The sequence below is a fragment of the Nerophis ophidion genome, linkage group LG03, assembly GCF_033978795.1.
Source record: "Nerophis ophidion isolate RoL-2023_Sa linkage group LG03, RoL_Noph_v1.0, whole genome shotgun sequence".
In the NCBI taxonomy this organism is placed as follows: domain Eukaryota; kingdom Metazoa; phylum Chordata; class Actinopteri; order Syngnathiformes; family Syngnathidae; genus Nerophis; species Nerophis ophidion.
The window spans coordinates 87,000,379-87,024,493 of NC_084613.1; the positions used below are offsets into that span (position 1 = coordinate 87,000,379).

General features: G+C 41.0%; 1 protein-coding gene across 1 annotated transcript; it reads right to left on the reverse strand.

Annotated features, from left to right (window-relative positions):
• Positions 1-1,048: 1,048 nt before the first annotated feature.
• plppr3a (phospholipid phosphatase related 3a) lies at positions 1,049-23,866 on the reverse strand. The gene is made up of 8 exons (XM_061893763.1): positions 23,786-23,866; positions 23,532-23,717; positions 20,985-21,114; positions 18,710-18,905; positions 14,668-14,725; positions 10,126-10,299; positions 4,410-5,243; positions 1,049-4,188 (listed from the first exon to the last, which is right to left on the reverse strand). Exons 1-8 carry the CDS (start codon positions 23,864-23,866, stop codon positions 3,379-3,381), a joined length of 2,469 nt encoding a protein of 822 aa, XP_061749747.1. The 3' UTR covers positions 1,049-3,378.
• Between the last annotated feature and the right edge of the window lie 249 nt (positions 23,867-24,115).

Consider the following 24,115-nt stretch of genomic DNA (forward strand, 5'->3'; position numbering starts at 1 on the left):
ATAGAACTCTCTTGTCAGAAAGCGTGGTGGAAGACTATAAAAGTACAGCCCAGACGTTTCTCCTCATTGAGCTAAATTGTATCCTGTCTCTGTTTAGTTCCTTACTTCTTGTCTGTTTAATAGATGTCATCTGTGTTTGGATCCTGACACACAATGTTATTTTTCCCCTGTGGGTGCGAATAACACGTGCTATGGTCCGTAAAACCCCACTGTGTATGATGTTTCTTTGATCCATTGTGATCCACAGGAAGATCCTGACCCGAGATCTACAAAGCGAAGAGGAAGCAGGACCTGACGCATCATTCTTTGAACTGTTTTGTGACCGAGGCCAACAGCTGTTTACAACCCCCTTCCCTTTAGATACAGCTGATGCTATGTAATCAGGGAAAGTCCAAATAAAAGAGGAGGCGTAGAACTCTCTTGTCAGAAAGCGTGGTGGAAGACTGAATAAGAGTACAGCCCAGACGTTTCTCCTCATTGAGCTAAATTGTATCCTGTCTCTGTTTAGTTCCTTGCTTCTTGTCTGTTTAATAGATGTCATCAGTGTTTGGATCCTGACACACAATGTTTTTTTTCCCCTGTGGGTGCGAATAACACGCGCTATGGCCTGTAAAACCCCACTGTGTACGATGTTTCTTTGATCCATTGTGATCCACAGGAAGATCCTGACCCGAGATCTACAAAGCGAAGAGGAAGCAGGACCTGACGCATCATTCTTTGAACTGTTTTGTGACCGAGGCCAACAGCTGTTTACAACCCCCTTCCCTTTCGATACAGCTGATGCTATGTAATCAGGGAAAGTCCAAATAAAAGAGGAGGCATAGAACTCTCTTGTCAGAAAGCGTGGTGGAAGACTGGATACAAGTACAGCCCAGACTTATCTCCTCATTGAGCTAAATTGTATCCTGTCTCTGTTTAGTTCCTTGCTTGTTGTCTGTTTAATAGATGTCATCAGTGTTTGGATCCTGACACACAATGTTTTTTTTCCCCTGTGGGTGCGAATAACACGTGATATGGCAAGTAAAACCCCACTGTGTACGATGTTTCTTTGATCCATTGTGATCCACAGGAAGATCCTGACCCGAGATCTACAAAGCGAAGAGGAAGCAGGACCTGACGCATCATTCTTTGAACTGTTTTGTGACCGAGGCCAACAGCTGTTTACAACCCCCTTCCCTTTCGATACAGCTGATGCTATGTAATCAGGGAAAGTCCAAATAAAAGAGGAGGCATAGCACTCTCTTGTCAGAAAGCGTGGTGGAAGACTGTATAAGAGTACAGCCCAGATGTTTCTCCTCATTGAGCTAAATTGTATCCTGTCTCTGTTTAGTTCCTTGCTTCTTGTCTGTTTAACAGATGTCATCAGTGTTTGATCCTGACACACAATGTTTTTTTTCCCCTCTGGGTGCGAATAACACGTGATATGGTCTGTAAAACCCCACTGTGTACGATGTTTCTTTGATCCATTGTGATCCACAGGAAGATCCTGACCCGAGATCTACAAAGCGAAGAGGAAGCAGGACCTGACGCATCATTCTTTGAACTGTTTTGTGACCGAGGCCAACAGATGTTTACAACCCCCTTCCCTTTAGATACAGCTGATGCTATGTAATCAGGGAAAGTCCAAATAAAAGAGGAGGCATAGAACTCTCTTGTCAGAAAGCGTGGTGGAAGACTGAATAAAAGTACAGCCCAGACGTTTCTCCTCATTGAGCTAAATTGTATCCTGTCTCGGTTTAGTTCCATGTTCACGGGGAGAACATGCAAACCCCACACAGAAAGATCCCGAGCCTGGATTAAAACTCGGTAAAACCAGGGCTTAATAGGCCGGTTTACATTAGAAGCTCGGTACTCTGGTATGTACATCAGTACGAAAAAACATTGTACGCTAATTTTGTCCAATTCGCTTAACTCTCACATTAGTATTTTATCATTAGACCAAAGGTTGACCAGTACAAATGTAGTGGCTGATTTCTGTCCTAAATCTGTTTTGGGTAACTTTCACCGAGATACATTGGGAAGGACACGACATGAGAGGTCAAGTCACCCTGAACATCGGACAGTTACATAAGTTGTTATGATAGAAATCAGGTCATCATGGAGTGTATAAATAAGAAGGGAAGACCAAGCCTGTGGTGTGTGCTCTTTCCTACTTCCTTCACGAGGGTGCACCATCTTTCGTCTTCGAAGACATTGTCTCTGTGAACATATTGATTCAATCCAACTTTGTGTTATCTGATTGTGAGTAATTAAAACTGTTGTAACAAACTCTATTGTTCCTGTTTAAGATTCGGACTTTTCGACTACACAAAAGAATGCAAGAGCTGGTTGGACCATGTTTTGTCGCGTATTACGTTACACAATTCAGTCTTGTCCGCTCCAGGTTTCTGACAATCATCTGTAAAACTGTGCGTGGAAGTCTCGTAAGCCAGAAAACCCAGAACCATTCATCCCAAATGAGTGGTTTAACTTTTTATATATCACAAACTTTGCGTGGAAAACATGGTACACAACCTTACGGCCTTGTTTTGTGCGCACACGAGCTTTATAAATGAGACTCCAATCTTTTTTTTTTTTAAACTATGCGTTTTCCTGACTCGTTTGAACAAGCAGTGCTCAAGTGAACCAGACTTCAGAGTTCGCCACCCGTTCAAGTGGCTATTGTCCACTTGTCTTGGTTCCCACCAAAGGTTGGGATGCCATTGTCCCGGGAAACAACCAGAGCAATGGCAGTTTGTTGAATGCATACCAAAAGTGTGAAGCACCTCCCAGCCTCTCGGTGCAGACTCCCAGAGGCGAGCAGAGGCCAATCAGCTATGTTCAGTGAACACTTTAGCCGAGTCGTTTGTTTTGCGGTCATTGAGCCATTCCTTGACGCCTGGCTTGGGATGCACAGCTGCTTCCTCTCCCTGCACACGTTTGCTCGGATCAAGCTTCAAATTCGTTGTTTAAATATCGCACAGAAGGTTGCAGACTGATAACGCCATGATCCGTTTAATGATCCTTCTGAGACACCACGAGTTGAGTCGGCAGCAGTTTGACGAAGCCAATGCAGCCTGAGGTTGTTTTGTTTTCCTCGGCTTTCTTCGCCCTCTCAAAGGAAAACAGATTGAGCAAATCCGAGGTCTGAGTCGTATCTCCTCCTCAGTTGCTTTGCTCTCACTTTGGAGAAGCTCGTGGAAGCCAAAGGGGAATTCTTCCTTTATGTCTTTGATCTGCTTTCTCTTCTTGTGACAGCAGGCGCTTTGGCGAAGCTCAACCTTGACCGAAGCTGCCAGTCAGGATTCAAAAAAATCATTCTAAATAAAAAGTCCTTGTACTGTACAAGCTACCCTTGCGTTGTTCAAGTCCTCCCCCCCACACCCCGCCAGTCGCCTACTATAGCATGCGCTCGTTCTGCAGGGCCTTGTAGTACTGCTCCTGCTCGGCATGGCTGCGGGCCGACACGGAGGGACGGCGGGGCAGCGTGGACGAGCGGGACAGCATGTGGCTATCCATTAACAGGTCGGGGTGAGTGGGAGGCGGGAGCACGGCTGAGAACGAAGGGTGGGGAAGGGGCGGGGGTGGCATGGTGGAGGAAGGGAGCGGGGGAGGAGGCAAAGGCTGAGAGGACGACACCTGGGAGGATGGGCGAGACGGGAGAGTCATGTGAGAAGGGTGAGGAGGTGGGGGTAGCGAGGAAGAAGAAGACTGTGGAGGGGGCGGCGGTAGATGGGGTGATGACAGCTGAGGCGGGGGAGGAAGAGGGGAGGAGGCGGTGGGGAGGGGCGGTGGCGGTAGCGGCAGCTCAGCATCAACCCCCAGAAACTCCTTTTTAACCGGAAGTGTCCGGTAGTCGCGGTAAAGTGGGGCGTTGTCCGGTCGCTGCAGAATGCCGCGGTGTTTATCCACCGACGTGTCACCGCCCATCAAGTTGCCACTGATGGTGTTCCTCCACTCCCATGGCTTCCCGTTCACGGCTGTCACGCGCACCACCGGATGGTGGGGGGCGTGGGCGTCGATGGTAACGATGCTGCCGCTGCCAGCCATGCTGCCGGCGATGCTGCCGGGGTTGCTGCTAATGCAGCTGTCCCGGTCGGAAGGGATGCGGTAGTAGGGTGACTCGGAGGAGTTGGAGCCGCCACCGGAGGAGGAGCCGCCCTCCGAGGTGACCCCGCCATGGCTCTGCTGCTTGGACATCACCATCACCTGCAAGGAAATGTCAAAATAATATGCGGTGAGTCTAGCATCGGAGCAACATTGGCCTAGCAAGAATTAGCCTCCCATCTCATGCCCCGTGAAAACACACAAAGATCCATACATGGAGAAATGTTATCATTAAGATTTGTGAAAAATTTTACGGGTAATCGACAAAAATGCAAGAAAATATCAAGATGGTTTCAGTTCCATAGTTTTTAGTTCGTGCTCACCTGAGTGACTCTTGGCTGACTCGGAGCTTGAGCAGGCAGCGTATTGGGCACCCGGGGGGTCGACACAGCAATGGGCCCCACACTTGGCTCCTTAGCCCCGCCCCCTTCTGTGAGCAACAGCCACTTGGCGCGAGTCTTGGCGCTCTTGGGGGAGACGGGCGGTGGACGTGTGGCCTCTTCGGGGATGTGAACCAGGGGCGGGGCCACCACCATCCTGGCTGTAGTAGGTGTGGACATGCCCTTGTTGGCTTGGATTTTAGGGTAAAGAGAGGCCGGCACCCCCTTGTCGCCCACTTCCCCGCCATCCTGGTCCCCGGTGTTCACACCCTCAGCTCCGTTCTCACCCTCATCTTCGTCCCGAGAGCTCTGACTGCGCAGCTCCAGCGAGCGCTGCTTCCACTCTGACACCAGCTGCCTGGACCTTTGGGGGTCGAAGGGCACGTGGAAGGTCATGTGGCGCTGAGATGTGGTCTGCTCCTCGGAGGGCGAGATGGGGCTGCTGCCGTTGGCCACCCTGGGCAAAGTGTTGCTGAAAGTCACCATGGTTTCCTTGCCCATGGGACCGCGGGTGGCCAGGAGCTCCACGTCGGCGCTGGCTCGCTTCAGGGAGGTCAGTGAGGCTTTCTCCCGCCTCACCTTGCTGCGTGACCCCGAGGCCATGGCCATGCCCATCTCCTCTCTGCTCTCCGACACGCGGGGGGTCTTCCTGTAGAGGGAGTCGTGACCGCGCTGACTCAGCACCCTCAGGGTGTCCTTCTGCTGTGCCGACAGCATTTTGGGATGAGGTGAGGCATCTTCTTCGGACGCTTTGAAGTTTGCCACCGCATAGACGGCCTGTAGGGGGGAGGGAATATTAGAAAGGCGACTTCACATTCGGGGCAGAAGGGGCAGTGCCCCCAGCAGAAGGTATTCTTAGTTTATTTTATATTTAATGGAGAGTCATGATGCAATTGCTAGTTTTTCATCAAACAGCCTCGTGGGCGGGGCCGACCTATGGGGCAGTTATGATAGAGCCCTGTGAAGTCTGCCTAGCAACACGAAAACTCATTCTTATTTTGATCAAAATAATTAAGAGATACGTTTCTATTGAAGTTTTTTCAGATGAAACAATTATTTTCATGCTTTTTGCGCATAATACTTTGCTAGCATCCTCCGCTAACCGTAATGTTTTAGATTTGAATATGCAACTTGTCCTGTCAGGTCATTCATTCTTCAACTAGCAAAAGTTGCATTGGTATACGATTACCTTATTTTCCGGACCATAGGGCGCACCGGATTATAAGGCGCATTAAAGGGGTTGTATTATTATTATTATTTTTCTAAATTGAAAACACTTCCCTGTGGTCTACATAACATAAAATGGTGGTTCTTTGGTCAAATTGTTGCATAGATGATGTTTTACAGAACATCTTTAAGGCGCTTTCTGACCGTCTCTTCAGGGTGCAGTGGGCGTGTCTTATTTACGTGGTTCACCTTCGACCGCGTCATCTTTGTTGTAGCGGTGTAGCGTGCAAGGACGGGAGTGGAAGACGTTTATTTATTTATTTCTTTATTTTTGGGCTATGAGAAAAGGAGGCTTTTTGGGTTGGTGCACTAATTGTAAGTCTATCTTGTGTTTTTTATGTTGATTTAATAAAAAAAATTTAAAAAAATAAATGATAAATGGGTTGTACTTGTATAGCGCTTTTCTACCTTCAAGGTACTCAAAGCGCTTTGACACTACTTCCACATTCACACACTGATGGAGGGAGCTGCCATGCAAGGCGCCAACCAGCACCCATCAGGAGCAAGGGTGTAGTGTCTTGCTCAGGACACAACGGACGTGACGAGGGTGGTACTAGGTGGGATTTGAACCAGGGACCCTCGGGCTGCGCACGGCCACTCTCCCACTGCGCCACTTCTGTGGCCCGGTGGTTGGGGACCACTGTTATAAACTTTAAATCAGGGGTGCCCACACTTTTTCTGCAGGCGAGCTACTTTTCAATTGACCAAGTCGAGGAGATCTACCTCATTCATATTTATTATTTATATTTATTTATTTATGAAAGAGACATTTTTGTTAACAAGTTAATGGTGTTTAATGATAATACAAACATGTTCAACACTTATCTATTCCTTTCTTTCATGAAGACAAGAATATAAGTTGGTGTATTACCTGATTCTGATGACTTGCATTGATTGGAATCAGACAGTGGTGCTGATAACGTCCACGTTTTCAAATGGAGGAGAAAAAAAGTCCTCCTTTCTGTCCAATACCACATGAAAGTGGTTGATTTGGCGACTTATTTGTCCAACTTGCATACTCCTTTTTAAACACTTTGTAATGAGAGTAGCATATGTGGGCGTGGCCCTTTAATGTGTGGCAGCAGGTGAGTGATGTCAGTGGGCGAGCGAGGAGAGGGAGCGGTCGCTGAGGGCGGGGGAGTGGCTAGTGTTTTTGTGTGGGATTTTGACTGTGTGCAAGACGTAAATAAAAAGCCACGATTTGCAACTAATCGCTGGATTCGTCGTTTTGCCCTGGAGTCCGGAATTGTGAAGACCCACTGCCGGGTAAATTGAAGGGTGTTGCCCCGAGAATCCATGGGTGTCTCCCCTTTACTCCTTGACTACGGTCTAGGCGCCGGAAGCAGGAAAGGTGCAACAACTTTATAAGAAATACATTGGCATCAAACTCCGTAGCTTGCTAGCTTTCTGAGACTCTTATTTTGTTAGCACAGGCAGGATGAAGCAGGTCTTTTATTGTGAAGTCAGGAACTGTGCAGTCGGTCTTTAGAGTTTTGACAGCAAGTACGGACCAAGAGTCTGTTGAAATAAAAAGTATTTCTCTCTGTCCCATCAGTGATTTTTTTCATAATAATGAGCTCGCAACAGTGAAGTCTTGTTGAAGATTGATGATTGCTCATTTTTATGTTTATTTTTTAATGCCTGGCTTGCGGTCGACTGACACCTTTCCGCGGTCGACCGGTAGCTCGCGATGGACATAATGCCCACCCCTGCTTTAAATGGAACATATACACATTTTGGTGTGGTTTACTTGAGTCGTATTGCCGTCCACACGTATCTCTTATGTGTGCCTGCCGTCTACAGGTCACACTTATCATTATACAGTCTACCAAATAAAATTACTTCGAGGTCGGTAAGCACAGCCGCCATTATTCCGTACATTAGGCGCACCTTGCCGTGGTCAAAATAACTCGTATAAATTAGAATTTCTATCAAAACATGGACACGGGTGAATTTCTTCATTTTGTGTTTCGAAATGTGAAAAAAAGAAAAGAAAAAAAATGCACGTTTGTGTGAAGCGTCGTCTCCATGGTAACGCGTCAAGGTGAGAACAGAACGGGAAAAGGCACACGGACGAGAACCGCCATCGGGAAGGAGGGCGAGTGCGAGTGCAGGAACCGGAGAAAGACAAAAGAGAGAGAGAATGTGCAAAGACAAGATTCTCCCATCTTGTTTAGGTCTCACTCATCCTTTCCGTAATAAGAAAGCTAAAAATAGATTCCTAAAAAAAGAAAGGGGAGTTTGTTGCAACAACAATGTGACAACTGAAGCTCCGCATGGAGAATACAAAAGCTGTATCTACATGTATTTAGTGTATCTACATTTACTACATGTATTTAGCGTATCTACATTTACTACATGTATTTAGTGTATCTACATTTACTGCATGTATTTAGTGTATCTACATTTACTACATGTATTTAGTGTATCTACATTTACTACATGTATTTAGTGTATCTACATTTACCACATGTATTTAGCGTATCTACATTTACTACATGTATTTAGTGTGTCTACATTTACTACATGTATTTAGTGTATCTACATTTACTACATGTATTTAGTGTATCTACATTTACTACATGTATTTAGTGTATCTACATTTACTACATGTATTTAGTGTATCTACATTTACTACATGTATTTAGTGTATCTACATTTACTACATGTATTTAGTGTATCTACATTTACTACATGTATTTAGTGTATCTACATTTACTACATGTATTTAGTGTATCTACATTTACTACATGTATTTAGTGTATCTACATTTACTACATGTATTTAGTGTATCTACATTTACTACATGTATTTAGTGTATCTACATTTACTACATGTATTTAGTGTATCTACAAGTAGTATATGTGTATCCACCTGTATTTACATGTATCTACATGTGTTTAAAACAATTTTGTGCATCTACATGTATTTACATGTATCTACATGTACTTTCATGTATTTAGTGTATCTACAAGTAGTATATGTGTATCCACCTGTATTTACATGTATCTACATGTGTTTAAAACAATTTTGTGCATCTACATGTATTTACATGTATCTACATGTACTTTCATGTATTTAGTGTATCTACATGTAGTAGATGTATATCTATATGTTTTTAGTGTACATGTATTAACTTGCATCTACACACATTTTCATGTATGGGTGTATCACCATGTATTAATATGTATCTCCATGTATTTACATGTATTTATTGTATTTACATGTAGTGTATATATATATATATATATATATATATATATATATATGTATATATGTGTATCTACATGTAGTGCATATATATATATATTATATATGTATATATGGGTATCTACATGTATTTATTGTATCTACATGTAGTGTATATATATATATATATATATATATATATATATATATATATATATATATATATGTGTGTGTGTGTAGCTACATGTATTTACATGTATTTAGTGTATCTACATATATTTACACGTATTTAGTGTATCCACTTTTAGTATATGTAAATGTGTATCTACATGTACTTACATGTATTTACTGTATCCACATGTATTAACATGTATCTGCATGTAATAAAATGTATTTAGTGTATCTACATGTATTTATATGTATTACATGTATTTAGTGTATCTACATAAATTACACATACTTAGTGTTTTTACATATAATACATGTATTTACATGTATTTGGCGTATCTATCTATCTATCTACAAACATTTACATTCATTTACTATTTTCACATATTTGTTGTATTTAAATATGTTACATGTATTTACAAGTATTTAGTGTACCCACACGTATTGATAGTATTTAGTGTACCTGCATGTACAGTACATACATGTATCTAGTCTATATACATGTACTTACAGGAGTTTAGTGTATTTACACGTATTTACATGTACAGCATATTGCACATGTATGTGTATTTAGTGTATTTCAATACACGCATTCACATGTACATATGTGTATTTATAGGTACTGTGTACAGTGCATTTACATGTATTTACGTGTGTTTACACACACACCATATATATATATATATATATATATGTATATATATATATATATATATATATAGTGAATTGTGAATTGAATTATATTTATATAGCGCTTTTCTCTAGTGACTCAAAGTGCTTTACATAGTGAAACCCAATATCTAAGTGACATTTAAAGCAGTGTGGGTGGCACTGGGAGCAGGTGGGTAAAGTGTCTTGCCCAAGGACACAACGGCAGTGACTAGGTGGAAGCGGGAATCGAACCTGCAACCCTCAAGTTGCTGGCACGGCCGCTCTACCAACCGAGCTATGCCGCCCCAAATATATATATATATATATATATATATTTATATATATATATTTGTGTGTCGCAGGACGTTCATGAGAGACGGCAGACAAGAAAAAGGGCAAAGGAAGGGTAGTCATGGCAACTGACCAGGTAGACGCCGATGCCCGCCCCGATGACGTAGCCCACGTAGACGTCGATGGGGTGACTGCGATGCTGCGTGATCTGGGTGAGACCCGCCAGGCCTGCCGCCATGCAGAATGTGAACACCAGCAAGGGTTTGAGGAGCTTGGTGCTGTTACTGATGCTGGCATTGAAGTACATCTAAGGACACAACAACACACCTGTTAACAACATCATGTATTTACTGTCAGGGTCGTCCCTGACAGTTTGGTTGTTTTAGGTTCAGCGCTCTTATTTTGTTTCCTGTCTTTCTCCCTGATTGGCACCTGGCCACACCTGCTGCCAATCAGCCCTCTCCTATTTAGACCTGTCTTCCCATCCAGTCAGTGCTGGATTATTGTATTGTATTGTCGCTCCTGTCGTGTCGATGTCTTCACTATCTTGTCGCTTGGAGCTTTGTCTACTTCTCTTCACTCGGCTCATGCCACAGTTCCGTTGTGTCACAGTAAGTGTTTTTGTTCTTAGCCAAGTTTGTTATCCGCCTTGTGTGCGCCTTTTGTTGCTACCCTTTTGGTTTGTTCTTGTTTTTGTGTTTAATTCAATCATGTTTTCTTACGCAATGCCTGCCTCCTTCTCTGCTTCTTGGGGTTCGTCAACAACAAACTCTGACATTTACATTTATTTTTTTTATATATAACAATAATGCTATTTTATTTTTTTTTGTTTTATCACCCTTAGTTTGTTTTTTGAGTCCTTTTTGTTTTTTGATTTTTTTGGACTCTTCCGGTGATGAGTTTGTGTGCACTTCCTGTTTTTGTTACCATGGTTTCTGATTTGTCCCACCTGCTACTGTTTCTACGCACACCTGTTTATGATTAATGTTTGAGTATTTAAACCTGCCTGCTACCTGTGTTCATTCTGGATGGTTTGTTTGCTACACGCAACAGTTACGTTTGTTTCTTAGATTTGTATTTACCTTGCTAAGTCACGTCTTAGCTTCCTTGCGGTCGGCACGCTATTTTGAACTCTTTAATTACGTGCTTAGTTTTGCCTTAGCTTCTGTGCATTCGGCACGCCTTTCTTGCACTCTGTTAACTGCATGCTAAGTTTAGCATTAGCTTCCCGTGCGTTGGCACGCCGTATCTTTTCCCTTTTGTACCAGTGCTATTTTACCTTTTTGTATTAAACAGGCTCCTACCTGCAATCTTGCCTTGTCCTGGTCCTGTTGCCTCTTGGGGTGACACCTCGTGCATCCAATATGCGTTCCAAACATAACACTATCAATTAAAATTTATAACACAATTTTTTTCCACATTAATTTTAAATTTCATCCACCTCTTACATTTATCTACAAATACATTAAAAATTAAAGCTGCAAGCAGCGATGGACGGGACCGCTTAGGCTGCTGCCCCCGGGATCCAAGCCCGGATAAGCGTTAGCTAGCCGGCAGCTATCTTAACAAATATTTCACACGAGGGCTAAGCACAACTAATGTTAATATTATTCAAATATTGTGTCACTGGCGCGTTTATGCCATTTATAAGATTACATACTGGGAGCGCTAGGAAAAAAAAACGTCTAGCTCTCTGTGTGAGCGCACGGCGGCCATCTTAGCGGTTCTTTGAAGGCTGATAAAATCAAAACCGGACCATTCATTGACTTTACCGTAGCATAAAAAGTGCAGATGGCCTTAAAACGCCACAACAGTCAGGCACCATACGTAAGTACCCAAAATAAAGAATGTCGGACGTTTGCTTTTACGATATGCAGGCAAACGGCAACTTTAAAACACAGCCCCTCCCCCACGAATGTTGGTGCGTGTGCAACAGCAGCAGACGGTAGGGAAAAAAAACGGGAAAAAAACCCGTCTCCCTCACTGTGACTGCGCATGGCGGCCATCTTTGAAATGGTTTTCAGTGCAGCAGTTATTTGAAGGCTGATCAAATCAAAACCGTAGCAGTAATTAAAACAATTTCATCAACTTTTAATCAGAAGGGTTCAATCTCTCTTCTCTTGCTTATTTGAAGCCGAAATTACAAACGGCCTCAGAGGAGATAATTTTTGAAAAAAAAGCGAAATTTTTTTAGCCAACTTTTGTATTGAAGGGGGAATTGCAAGCTATCTTGGTATAGATGATCACAGCCCCTCCCCCATGAATGTTGGTGCGTGCGCAACAGCAGCAGACGGTAGGGAAAAAAAAACGGAAAAAAACCCCGTCTCCCTCACTGTGACTGCGCACGGCGGCCATCTTTGAAATGGTTTTCAGCGCAGCAGTTCTTTGAAGGCTGATCAAATCAAAACTGTAGCAGTAATTAAAACAATTTCATTAACTTTTAATCAGAAGGGTTCAATCTCTCTTCTCTTGCTTATTTGAAGCCGAAATGACAAACGGCCTCGGAGGAGATAATTTTTGGAAAAAAAGCGACATTTTTTGTATTGAAGGGGGAATTGCAAACTTCCTGTTGATTTTAGCTGGGAGGTAAGAGTTTATGAAATATAGGTCTAACTGAGACCTACATAGTGGTTTTTGTTTCATGTTTCTACGACATTCCTACGGGAAGTTACAGACAGTTTTGTCTGTGTTTTCTTCCTAGGGGGCGCTGGAGCACAATTTAGAGTTTGGGGTTTTGTTTTTTTGAGTTTTGAAGCATGTTAAGGTGGTCAAATTACAGTTCAAAGAGGCGGTGGTATAATAAAGAATAATAATAAAACCTTAGAAATTCAATAGGGTCCTCTGTCGCAAGGGGACATCGGTCCCTAAAAATACACAGAAGCAGGTTTTTTTTATTGTTATTTTGTGGTCTGAATATTTGAATAAAACAAAATAAAAGTAATAGGACAAAATATTGAAAGCATCAGTATGCATAATTGACAAATTATTTGTGTTATGTAATTAAAGTAAACTTGACGTAAACTGTTATTGTTGCCCCGATGTAAATAACACGGAATAACAATAAGGTTCATCGTGAAATATGGATTTTGTTTGGATGACAGCTGCTTCTGTCAGGAATAAAACTTTTATGAAATATTGATATTGAATTTTATATCCGAAATGTGATGAGAACAAGATCTATTATCTTTTTTAAAGTCACATGAAAACGTACACCGAAACATAGCTGCAAGATTGTACATTAAAAAAGAATAAATAAAGAAAAATACATTTAAAAAAATTAAAAATAAATAAAATATTGTTAATGTTTAGCAGGTTGGAAAATGATTTTGAATTTGAAAATCCAAGAACATATTTGAAAGACTTGGTCTTCACTTGTTTAAATAAATTAGTTTATTTTTTTACTTTGCTTCTTATAACTTTCAGAAAGACAATTTTAGAGAAAAAAATACAACCTTAAAAATGATTTTAGGATTTTTAAACACATATACCTTTTTACCCTTTAAATTCTTTCCTCTTCTTTCCTGACAATTTAAATCAATGTTAAAGTAAAAAAATGTTTTTGTTACTGTAAAGAATACTAAATACATTTTAATTTAATACTTAATTTTAGCTTCTGTTTTTTTGACAAAAAATAGTTGTGAAATATTTCTTCAAAGTTATTATGATTGAAATTCAAAACAATTATTCTGGCAAATCTAGAAAATCTGTGGAATCAAATTTAAATCTTATTTCAAAGTCTTTTGAATTTTTTTTCAAATTTATGTTCTGGAAAATCTAGAAGAAATAATGATTTGTCTTTGTTAGAAATATAGCTTGGTCCAATTTGTTATATATTCTAACAAAATGCAGATTGGATTTTAAACTATTTAAAACATGTCATCAAAATTCTAAAATTAATCTTAATCAGGAAAAATTACTAATGATGTTCCATAAATTCTTGTTTAAATTTTTTCAAAAAGATTTGGATTAGCTAGTTTTTCCCCTTTTTTTCGGTTGAATTTTGAATTTTAAAGAGTCAAAATTGAAGATAAACTATGTTTCACAATTTTAGTATTTTCTCCTCTTTTAAACCGTTCAATTTAATGTTTTTTTCCATCATTTATTCTGTACAAAAAAACTTCTGTAGGAGGAAAAAATTTTTGGGGACGGAATGACGGACAGAAATACCCATTTTTGGGGGGATATTTATCTGTTACTATAAATATTTATTGTGAGAAATCATTAAGATGATCAGTGTTTCCACAAAGATAAATATCATTAATTATTAATAATAACATAAATTGAGCAAATTGGCTATTTCTGGCAATTTATTTAAGTGTGTATCAAACTGGTAGCCCTTCACATTAATCAGTACCCAAGAAGTAGTTCTTGGTTTCAAAAAGGTTGCTGACCTCAGCGTTACAACATCATAAGTAAAGTAAATGTTGCCGGAAGCACGTGTGTATGTTACTTAAATATATGAAGAAGAAGTACATGTACAACTTGCACAAATGTTGTAAGAAGTAAAAGTATAAGTTCGATACATACACGAAGAAGTATGGGTTACACACATATAAGTATAAATTAGGGAATTATATGAAGAGGAAGTACAAGTACAAGTTCCATACGTATTGTAAGGAGCCAAAGTTCCATAAATAGGTGACCAAGTGAAAGTGAAAGTGAAAGCACAACTTACAGAAATGTAGACCGCCGCAAAGCCGGAGAGCGTTGCATGCTGGGATGGAAAAGTTTTCCTAAAAGGAAAAAAAACAAAAACAAGATGAGAAATATTCATGTTTGTGCACGAATATTTATCTAGGAAGTATTCACTGTATTGTGTATTTTTACATGAATATTTGGTTCATGTTTCTAGTATATTTTCAATCATTTTAAACAACGATTTTTTTTAAATCAGGTTTTGATCAAGTTTTTAGCATATTTTCAAACCATTTTCTTGCAAATGATTCTTTATTTGGTTTTGATTAAGTTATCAATTTTTCAATACATTTATTTCATCTTGTGTTTAAAATACTGCTTTAGCATGTTATTTTAAATCAATGTGTTTATTAAGTTTTGCAAACTTTTTTTTTTTAATCAAGTTTTTAGCCTGTCTTCTTAATTATGTTTAGCACTATTTCACATCAGGTGTGCAAAGGAAACTTTGATTTTTAACTTTAAAAATCATAAGTCGAGTTGCCAAGCAGATTTTAATTTCTCATAACCAAAATAATGACTTGAACATCTTGTGTGAGGAGATATTATTAAAGTGTAGGCCACAATAAACAATGTGGCAAGCCTCATTAATTGACATGGTAGGCCATTTTAAACAACTTGGCAGGCCTCCTCAAACAACGAGGCAGGCCACTTCAATTGATGTGGTGGGCCACTTTAAACAATTTGGGAGGCCTCCTCAAACGACGAGGCAGGCCACTTCAATTGATGTGGTGGTCCAATTTAAACAATTTGGCAGGCCTCCTCAAACAACGAGACAGGACACTTCAATTGACGTGGTGGGCCACTTTAAACAATTTGGGGGGCCTCCTCAAACGACGAGGCAGGCCACTTCAATTGATGTGGTGGTCCAATTTAAACAATTTGGCAGGCCTCCTCAAACAACGAGACAGGACACTTCAATTGATGTGGTGAGCCACATTAAACAATTTGGGAGGCCTCCTCAAACGACGAGACAGGCCACTTCAATTGATGTGGTGGTCCAATTTAAACAATTTGGCAGGCCTCCTCAAACAACGAGACAGGACACTTCAATTGACGTGGTGGGCCACTTTAAACAATTTGGGAGGCCTCCTCAAACGACGAGGCAGGCCACTTCAATTGACGTGGTGGTCCAATTTAAACAATTTGGCAGGCCTCCTCAAACAACGAGACAGGACACTTCAATTGATGTGGTGAGCCACATTAAACAATTTGGGAGGCCTCCTCAAACGACGAGACAGGCCACTTCAATTGATGTGGTGGTCCAATTTAAACAACTTGGCAGGCCTCCTCAAACAACGAGGCAGGCCACTTCAATTGATCTGGTGGTCCAATTTAAACAATTTGGGAGGCCTCCTCAAACGACGAGGCAGGCCACTTCAATTGATGTGGTGGTCCAATTTAAACAATTTGGCAGGCCTCCTCAAACAACGAGACAGGACACTTCAATTGACGTGGTGGGCCACTTTAAACAATTTGGGGGGCCTCCTCAAACGACGAGGCAGGCCACTTCAATTGATGTGGTGGTCCAATTTAAACAATTTGGCAGGCCTCCTCAAACAACGAGACAGGACACTTCAATTGATGTGGTGAGCCACATTAAACAATTTGGGAGGCCTCCTCAAACGACGAGACAGGCCACTTCAATTGATGTGGTGGTCCAATTTAAACAATTTGGCAGGCCTCCTCAAACAACGAGACAGGACACTTCAATTGACGTGGTGGGCCACTTTAAACAATTTGGGAGGCCTCCTCAAACGACGAGGCAGGCCACTTCAATTGACGTGGTGGTCCAATTTAAACAATTTGGCAGGCCTCCTCAAACAACGAGACAGGACACTTCAATTGATGTGGTGAGCCACATTAAACAATTTGGGAGGCCTCCTCAAACGACGAGACAGGCCACTTCAATTGATGTGGTGGTCCAATTTAAACAATTTGGCAGGCCTCCTCAAACAACGAGACAGGACACTTCAATTGATGTGGTGGGCCACTTTAAACAAATGGGGAGGCCTCCTCAAACGACGAGGCAGGCCACTTCAATTGACGTGGTGGGCCACTTTAAACAAATTGGTAGGCCTCCTCAAACGATGAGGCAGGCCACTTCAATTGATGTGGTGGGCCATTTTAAACAATCTGGGAGGCCTCCTCAAACAACGAGACAGGGTAAATCAATTGATGTGGTGGGCTACTTTAAACAACTTGGCAGGCCTCCTCAAACAACGAGACAGGGTAAATCAATTGATGTGGTGGGCCAACTTTAAACAATTCGGTAGGCCTCCTCAAACGACGACACAGGCCACTTCAATTGACGTGGTGGGCCACTTCAAACAATTTGGGAGGCCTCCTCAAACGACGAGGCAGGCCACTTCAATTGATGTGGTGGGCCATTTTAAACAATCTGGGAGGCCTCCTCAAACGACGAGGCAGGCCACTTCAATTGAAGTGGTGGGCTACTTTAAACAATTTGGCAGGCCTCTTCAAACGACGAGGCAGGCTACGTAAATTGACGAGGTGGGCCACATTAAACAATTTGGCAGGCCTCCTCAAACGACAAGGCAGGCCAGATCAATTGACATGGTGGGCGAATTTATACAATTTGGCAGGCCTCTCCAAAAGATGAGGCAGGCCAATTCAATTGATGTAGTGGGCCAATTTAAACAATGTGTCAGGCCTCATTAATTGATGTGGTGGGCCATTTTAAACAATTTGACAGGCCTGCTTAAACAACGAAGCAGGCCAATTCAATTAAAGTGGTGGGCTAGTTAAAAAAAAGTGGCAGGTCACTTTAAACGATGTGGCAGGCCACTTTAAACAATTTGGGAGGCCTCCTCAAACGACGAGGCAGGCCACTTCAATTGATGTGGTGGGCCATTTTAAACAATCTGGGAGGCCTCCTCAAACGACGAGGCAGGCCACTTCAATTGAAGTGGTGGGCTACTTTAAACAATTTGGCAGGCCTCTTCAAACGACGAGGCAGGCTACGTAAATTGACGAGGTGGGCCACATTAAACAATTTGGCAGGCCTCCTCAAACGACAAGGCAGGCCAGATCAATTGACATGGTGGGCGAATTTATACAATTTGGCAGGCCTCCCCAAAAGATGAGGCAGGCCATTTCAATTGATGTGGTGGGCCAATTTAAACAATGTGTCAGGCCTCATTAATTGATGTGGTGGGCCATTTTAAACAATTTGACAGGCCTGCTTAAACAACAAAGCAGGCCACTTCAATTAAAGTGGTGGGCTAGTTAAAAAAATGTGGCAGGTCACTTTAAACGATGTGGCAGGCCACTTTAAACGATGTGGCAGGTCACTCTAAAGGATGTAGCAGGCTGCTTTAAAGAATGTGGCGGGCCATTTTAAATTATGTGGAGGGCAATTTCAAACTTTATGGTGGGCCATCTTAAACGAAGTGGCGGGCCACCTTAATTGAAGGGCTGTGCCACATAGATTGACTTGGTGGGTCAGTTTAAACGATCTCGTGGTCCAATTTAAACAATGTTGGAAGCTACTTTTAATGGACGTAGTGGGTCACTTTAAATTAAATGGCGGTCAATTTTAAAATTGATGGCGGGCCACTTTATAAGGTATGGGGCAGGACACCTTAAACCTGGCAGGCACCTTAATTGTCGTGGTGGGCCACTTTAACGATATGGCGGGCCACTCTAAAGGATGTAGCAGGCTTTTTTAAACAATGTGGCAGGCCACCTGCCATTTTCTTAAATAATGAGGTGGGGCAATTTAGTTGTTTTGGAGGGCCACTTTAAATGATGTGGATGGTTAAGTGAAATGATGTGGCAGGCTATTTTAAACTTAATGGCGGGCCACCTTAAATAATGTCAGTTTAAACGAACATTAACAATTAACATTAATTCATGTGGTGAGCCACTTTTAAATGAAGTGGCGGGCCAGAACTGACCACTGGGCCTTGAGTTTGACACCTGTGATTAAATGGATGTTTTTGTTAGGTTTTTGATCAAATTTTTGGGATATTTAAAAAAACAAACAAGTTTGAGCGTTGTACCTGGCCGACAAGATGGCGTACTGGTCCTTGCCCGTGCAGACGTCCTGCGTGACGTAAGCGGCGTGGTCACATGACACGCCGGGCGCCGTGTAGTTGGGCTGGCAGACGGTGAGGAAGAAAGGGGCGTGGTAGCCGGTGGCCAGCTGGATGACATCGGTCACCAGGGCTGTTGCTAGGAGACCAAACACGTGCACACCTGAGGGAGGTCAGAGGAGGACAGTCCACCGCGTCAAAGAACAGGAAATGTAGACGACCACCACCTATCCTACCAGACATTCTCCAGGTGCAATAAGAATATTCCAAGCAAACACTATTTCAGAGCATATCTGATGTCTAGGAGCTGCAAATAATTAAAGTAAACGAGCACAAAGTACATCACCTGGCACTCCGACTGTTGATGAGGGAGTTGAAAAAAATAGATTATATTGATTTTAAAGGATATCGGACCTAAAAACCTTTAAGGCTTTAAAGCACAGCTTCACAACTATTTTATATATATATATATATATATATATATATATATATATATATATATATATATATATGTATATACGGCCATTGAATCGCAAGTAAAAAAATAAATCGTAATAATCGAATAAAAAATGATTAGTAAATACGAAAAAAGTGAAGTAAAAAAAAGATTTTCTTCAATTAAAACAATTGATTCGCAGTTTTAAAATAAACACAACATTTTTCTTTAATTAAAAACGATTTGCAAGTATAAAAATTGTCTTGAAGTTAAAACTTTTGGCTGCAATATTCCACGCGTCCGGTCAAGATTTTTGCATGTTTTTCACGTAATTGTATTTATATACTGTAGAAATATATATATATATATATATATATATATATACATGTATATATACATATATATCAAGACTTTTGCATGTTTTTAAACAATTTTATTTATTTATTTATATTTAGTCTTTTATATATATATGTATATATATATATATATTTATATATATAAATATATATGTGCATTCATATATATATATACTTAAATAATTGTATTTATATACTGTATACATATATATGTATATATACATATATATCAAGATTTGTGCATTTAAAAATAAATGTGTATATATATATCTATACATCCATCCATCCATCCATTTTCTACCGCTTATTCCCTTTCGGGGTCGCGGGGGGCGCTGGCGCCTATCTCAGCTACGATCGGGCGGAAGGCGGGGTACACCCTGGACAAGTCGCCACCTCATCATAGGGCCAACACAGATAGACAGACAACATTCACACTCACATTCACACACTAGGGACCATTTAGTGTTGCCAATCAAGCTATCCCCAGGTGCATGTCTTTGGAGGTGGGAGGGGCCTATCCCCAGGTGCATGTCTTTGGAAGTGGGAGGAAGCCGGAGTACCCGGAGGGAACCCACGCATTCACGGGGAGAACATGCAAACTCCACACAGAAAGATCCCGAGCCTGGATTTGAACCCAGGACTGCAGGAACGTCGTATTGTGAGGCAGACGCACTAACCCCTCTGCCACCGTGAAGCATATATATATATATATATATATATATATATATATATATATATATATATATATATATATATATATATATATATATATGTATATATATATATATACACACACACAATTACTATATACATATACAATTATTTAAAATCATGTAAAATATACATATATTTACATATGTATGTGTGTATAGTATATATATATATATATATATATATATATATATATATATATATCAAGGTTTTTGCATGTTTTTAAAGAATTATATATATATATATATATATCCATCCATCCATCCATTTTCTACCGCTTATTCCCTTTCGGGGTCGCGGGGGGCGCTGGCGCCTATCTCAGCTACAATCGGGCGGAAGGCGGGGTACACCCTGGACAAGTCGCCACTTCACCGCAGGGCCAACACAGATAGATATGTATATATATATACGTATATATATATATATATATATATATGTATATGATTACAAGTATCCAAAAACATGCTCACGGCTAAATATTTTTTTGTTGGGGGACAGGGGATACGCCGCCATTAGATGTCAGGTAAAGGGTGTGTGAGAGACAACATTGTGACAACATCATTAGTCCTCATAAATTACTATTTGACAAAAATCCTGTCCCCTGCAGGGCGTGACAGAAAAAACATTGACAATTACTGCCAACCAATCCCGGGGTTATTTACGTAAATATGTAAAAAAAAAGAAGATATATTTATAAGATAATAACTTGTAAAATGGAAACATGAGGTTTCAGACCGACCAACGAAGCGCACGGTCCTGCGCAGGAAGGAGTTAAAGTTGCAGCCTCCAGCGTTGATGCTGCTCTCAGTCTTGGGACAGGTCTTCAGTTTGGACTGCATGCAGTACATGAGGCCCTCGCCCATCATGATCTGTGGGCAACCACAACAACATCAACAGGAAGTCAGGAAGGAAAATGGCGGCAAAGATTCCATCGGGGCTAGGGATGGCTTCCAATCAGGATGAAGGATTATTTTGTTTGCTTTGTTTCCATGCTGTGGATTAATTAGCTGTGTGTGTAAGTGTGTGTGTGTAAGTGTGTGTACAAACCCCGTTTCCACATGAGTTGGGAAATTGTGTTAGATGTAAATATAAACAGAATACAATGATTTGCAAATCCTTTTCAAGCCATATTCAGTTGAATATGCTACAAAGACAACATATTTCATGTTCAAACTCATAAACTTTTATTTTTTTTTTGCAAATAATAATTAACTTAGAATTTCATGGCTGCAACACGTGCCAAAGTAGTTGGGAAAGGGCATGTTCACCACTGTGTTACATCACCTTTTCTTTTAACAACACTCAATAAAAGTTTGGGAACTGAGGAAACTAATTGTTGAAGCTTTGAAAGTGGAATTTTTTCCCATTCTTGTTTTATGTAGAGCTTCAGTCCTTCAACAGTCCGGAGTCTCCACTGTCGTATTTTACGCTTCATAATGCGCCACACATTTTCCATGGGAGACAGGTCTGGACTGCAGGCGGGCCAGGAAAGTACCAGCACTCTTTTTTTTAACAAAGCCAGCCTGTTGTAACACTTGTCTTGCTGAAATAAGCAGGGGCGTCCATGATAACGTTGCTTGGATGACAACATATGTTGCTCCAAAAGCTGTATGTACCTTTCAGCATTAATGGTGCCTTCACAGATGTGTAAGTTACCCATGCCTTGGGCACTAATGCACCCCCATACCATCACACATGCTGGCTTTTACACTTTGCGCCTATAACAATCCGAATGGTTATTTTCCTCTTTGTTCCGGAGGACACCACGTCCTCTGTTTCCAAATTTAATTTGAAATGTGGACTCATCGGACCACAGAACACTTTTCCACTTTGCATCAGTCCATCTTAGATGATCTCGGGGCCCAGCCAAGCCGGCGGCGTTTCTGGATGTTGTTGATAAATGGGTTTGGCTTTGCATAGTAGAGTTTTAACTTGCACTTACAGATGTAGCGACCAACTGTAGTTACTGACAGTGGTTATCTGAAGTGTTCTTGAGCCCATGTGGTGATATCCTTTACACACTGATGTCGGTTTTTAATGCAGTACCGCCTGAGGAATCAAAAGTCCATGATATCATGGCTTACGTGCAGTGATTTCTCCAGATTCTCTGAACCTTTTGATGATTTTACGGACCGTAGATGGTAAAATCCCTACATTCCTTGCAATAGCTTGTCGAGAAATGTTGTTCTAAAACTGTTCCACAATTTGCTTACAAAGTGGTGACCCTCACCCCATCCTTGTTTGTGAAAGACTGAGCATTTTTCCGGAAGCTGTTTTCATGGCACCCACCTGTTCCCAATTAGCCTGCACACCTGTGGGATGTTCCAAATAAGTGTTTGATGAGCATTCCTTAACTTGATCAGTATTTATTGCCACTTTTCCCAACTTCTTTGTCACGTGTTGCTGGCATTAAATTCTAAAGTTAATGATTATTTGCAAAAAGGGAAAAGTTTATGAGTTTGAACATCAAATATGTTGTCTTTGTAGCATATTCAACTGAATATGGCTTGAAAAGGATTTGCAGATCATTGTATTCTGTTTATATTTATATCTAACACAATTTCCCAACTCATATGGAAACGGGGTTTGTAAGTGTGTGTGTGTGTGTGTGTGTGTGTTGACAGTGTTGTATATTAGTAAGTAAGGTGTGTGTGTATTTATAAAATGATCCATTGATTGGAGAGAAACACAATTGGCTTTTAAAAAGCAACACTTTTGCTGCATCAGCATTTTATTCTACTTCAACAGTCTTTGTTTAATGAGACTTATAACTTATGACATCATACTACACAACAACACATCATATGTGACAACATAAAAACAAAATGAGATCAAAAATATGTTTGACTTCTTCCTTTTCAGACTTAATGAATGAATGTGACTTGGGTTTTGAATGAAAGCTTTGAATGTTATGTTATGGATTTGTTATTGTTTTCAAGTATTTTTCTAAATATATTTTTACTATTATTAGTATCATGGAATTCTTAAAATAATTACATTCAACAATATAAAAATAAACAAATAAAATACATTTAATTTCCTTTTTCTTATTAATTTATTTTTCTCAATTGTAAACAATTCAATATTTAAAAAATGATAGCGGTCCAAATATAGAAAAATGACACAACAGATTGGAGAACAAAACAACTATGCAAAAAATCATTTTTAAAGCCTCATAAAGTGACAAAAATATTAAAACTTCTCAGAATTCCATTTAAAAATCTCTTTTTCTATCTCCCAACGTGGTGGAGGTGATGAGAAAGCTGGAGGATGAAAGTGGACTCACAGAGGCTGCAGGTCCAGCAAAGGCCAGGCTGAGCAGCATCAGAAGAGGAATAAGTTCGTCTCCCGTCTCCACGTAAGGCATGGACAGCTGGCGGTCATGGCAACGGAAGCCCACTAGGGCGGGGGGCAAGATGTCGGTCAGCTCCAGGAAGTAGAGAGACACCAGGGAGGACAGGACGATGGGGAGCTGCAGAGTAAGAGCGGTTGTGAGTCCTTCTGTTGACTCAGCAGCACCCGACTACAACGCTGACCCACCTCTACAAAATAAAAGCACGGCAGCAGCGTCATGCTGTCTTTAGGCGGCTTCTTCTTGGCCCGGCTTTTGGGGGACGCCATCTTGGGGTGGACCCACTCGCAGCCTGGGGGGGACACACAACTTGGACTGTCAGTCGCAACATTAATGTAGTCTGCTCTAATGTAGTGTAGTGTAATATGTTGTGTAGTGTACTGCACTATCATGTTGTGTAGTGTAGTGTAATATGTTGTGTGGTGTAGTGTAATATCATGTTGTGTAGTGTACTGCAATATCATGTTGTGTAGTGTAATATCATGTTGTGTAGTGTAGTGTAATATGTTGTGTGGTGT

Excerpts from the sequence above, each read along its gene's own strand:
- plppr3a (XM_061893763.1), bottom strand. The coding sequence starts at position 23,866 with ATGGCGTCCCCCAAAAGCCGGGCCAAGAAGAAGCCGCCTAAAGACAGC. Across the intron at positions 18,906-20,984 it reads CAGGACCGTGCGCTTCGTTG|GTGTGCACGTGTTTGGTCTC; the intron begins GTCGGTCTGAAA and ends GACCTCCCTCAG. Across the intron at positions 4,189-4,409 it reads GTCAGCCAAGAGTCACTCAG|GTGATGGTGATGTCCAAGCA; the intron begins GTGAGCACGAAC and ends ATTTCCTTGCAG.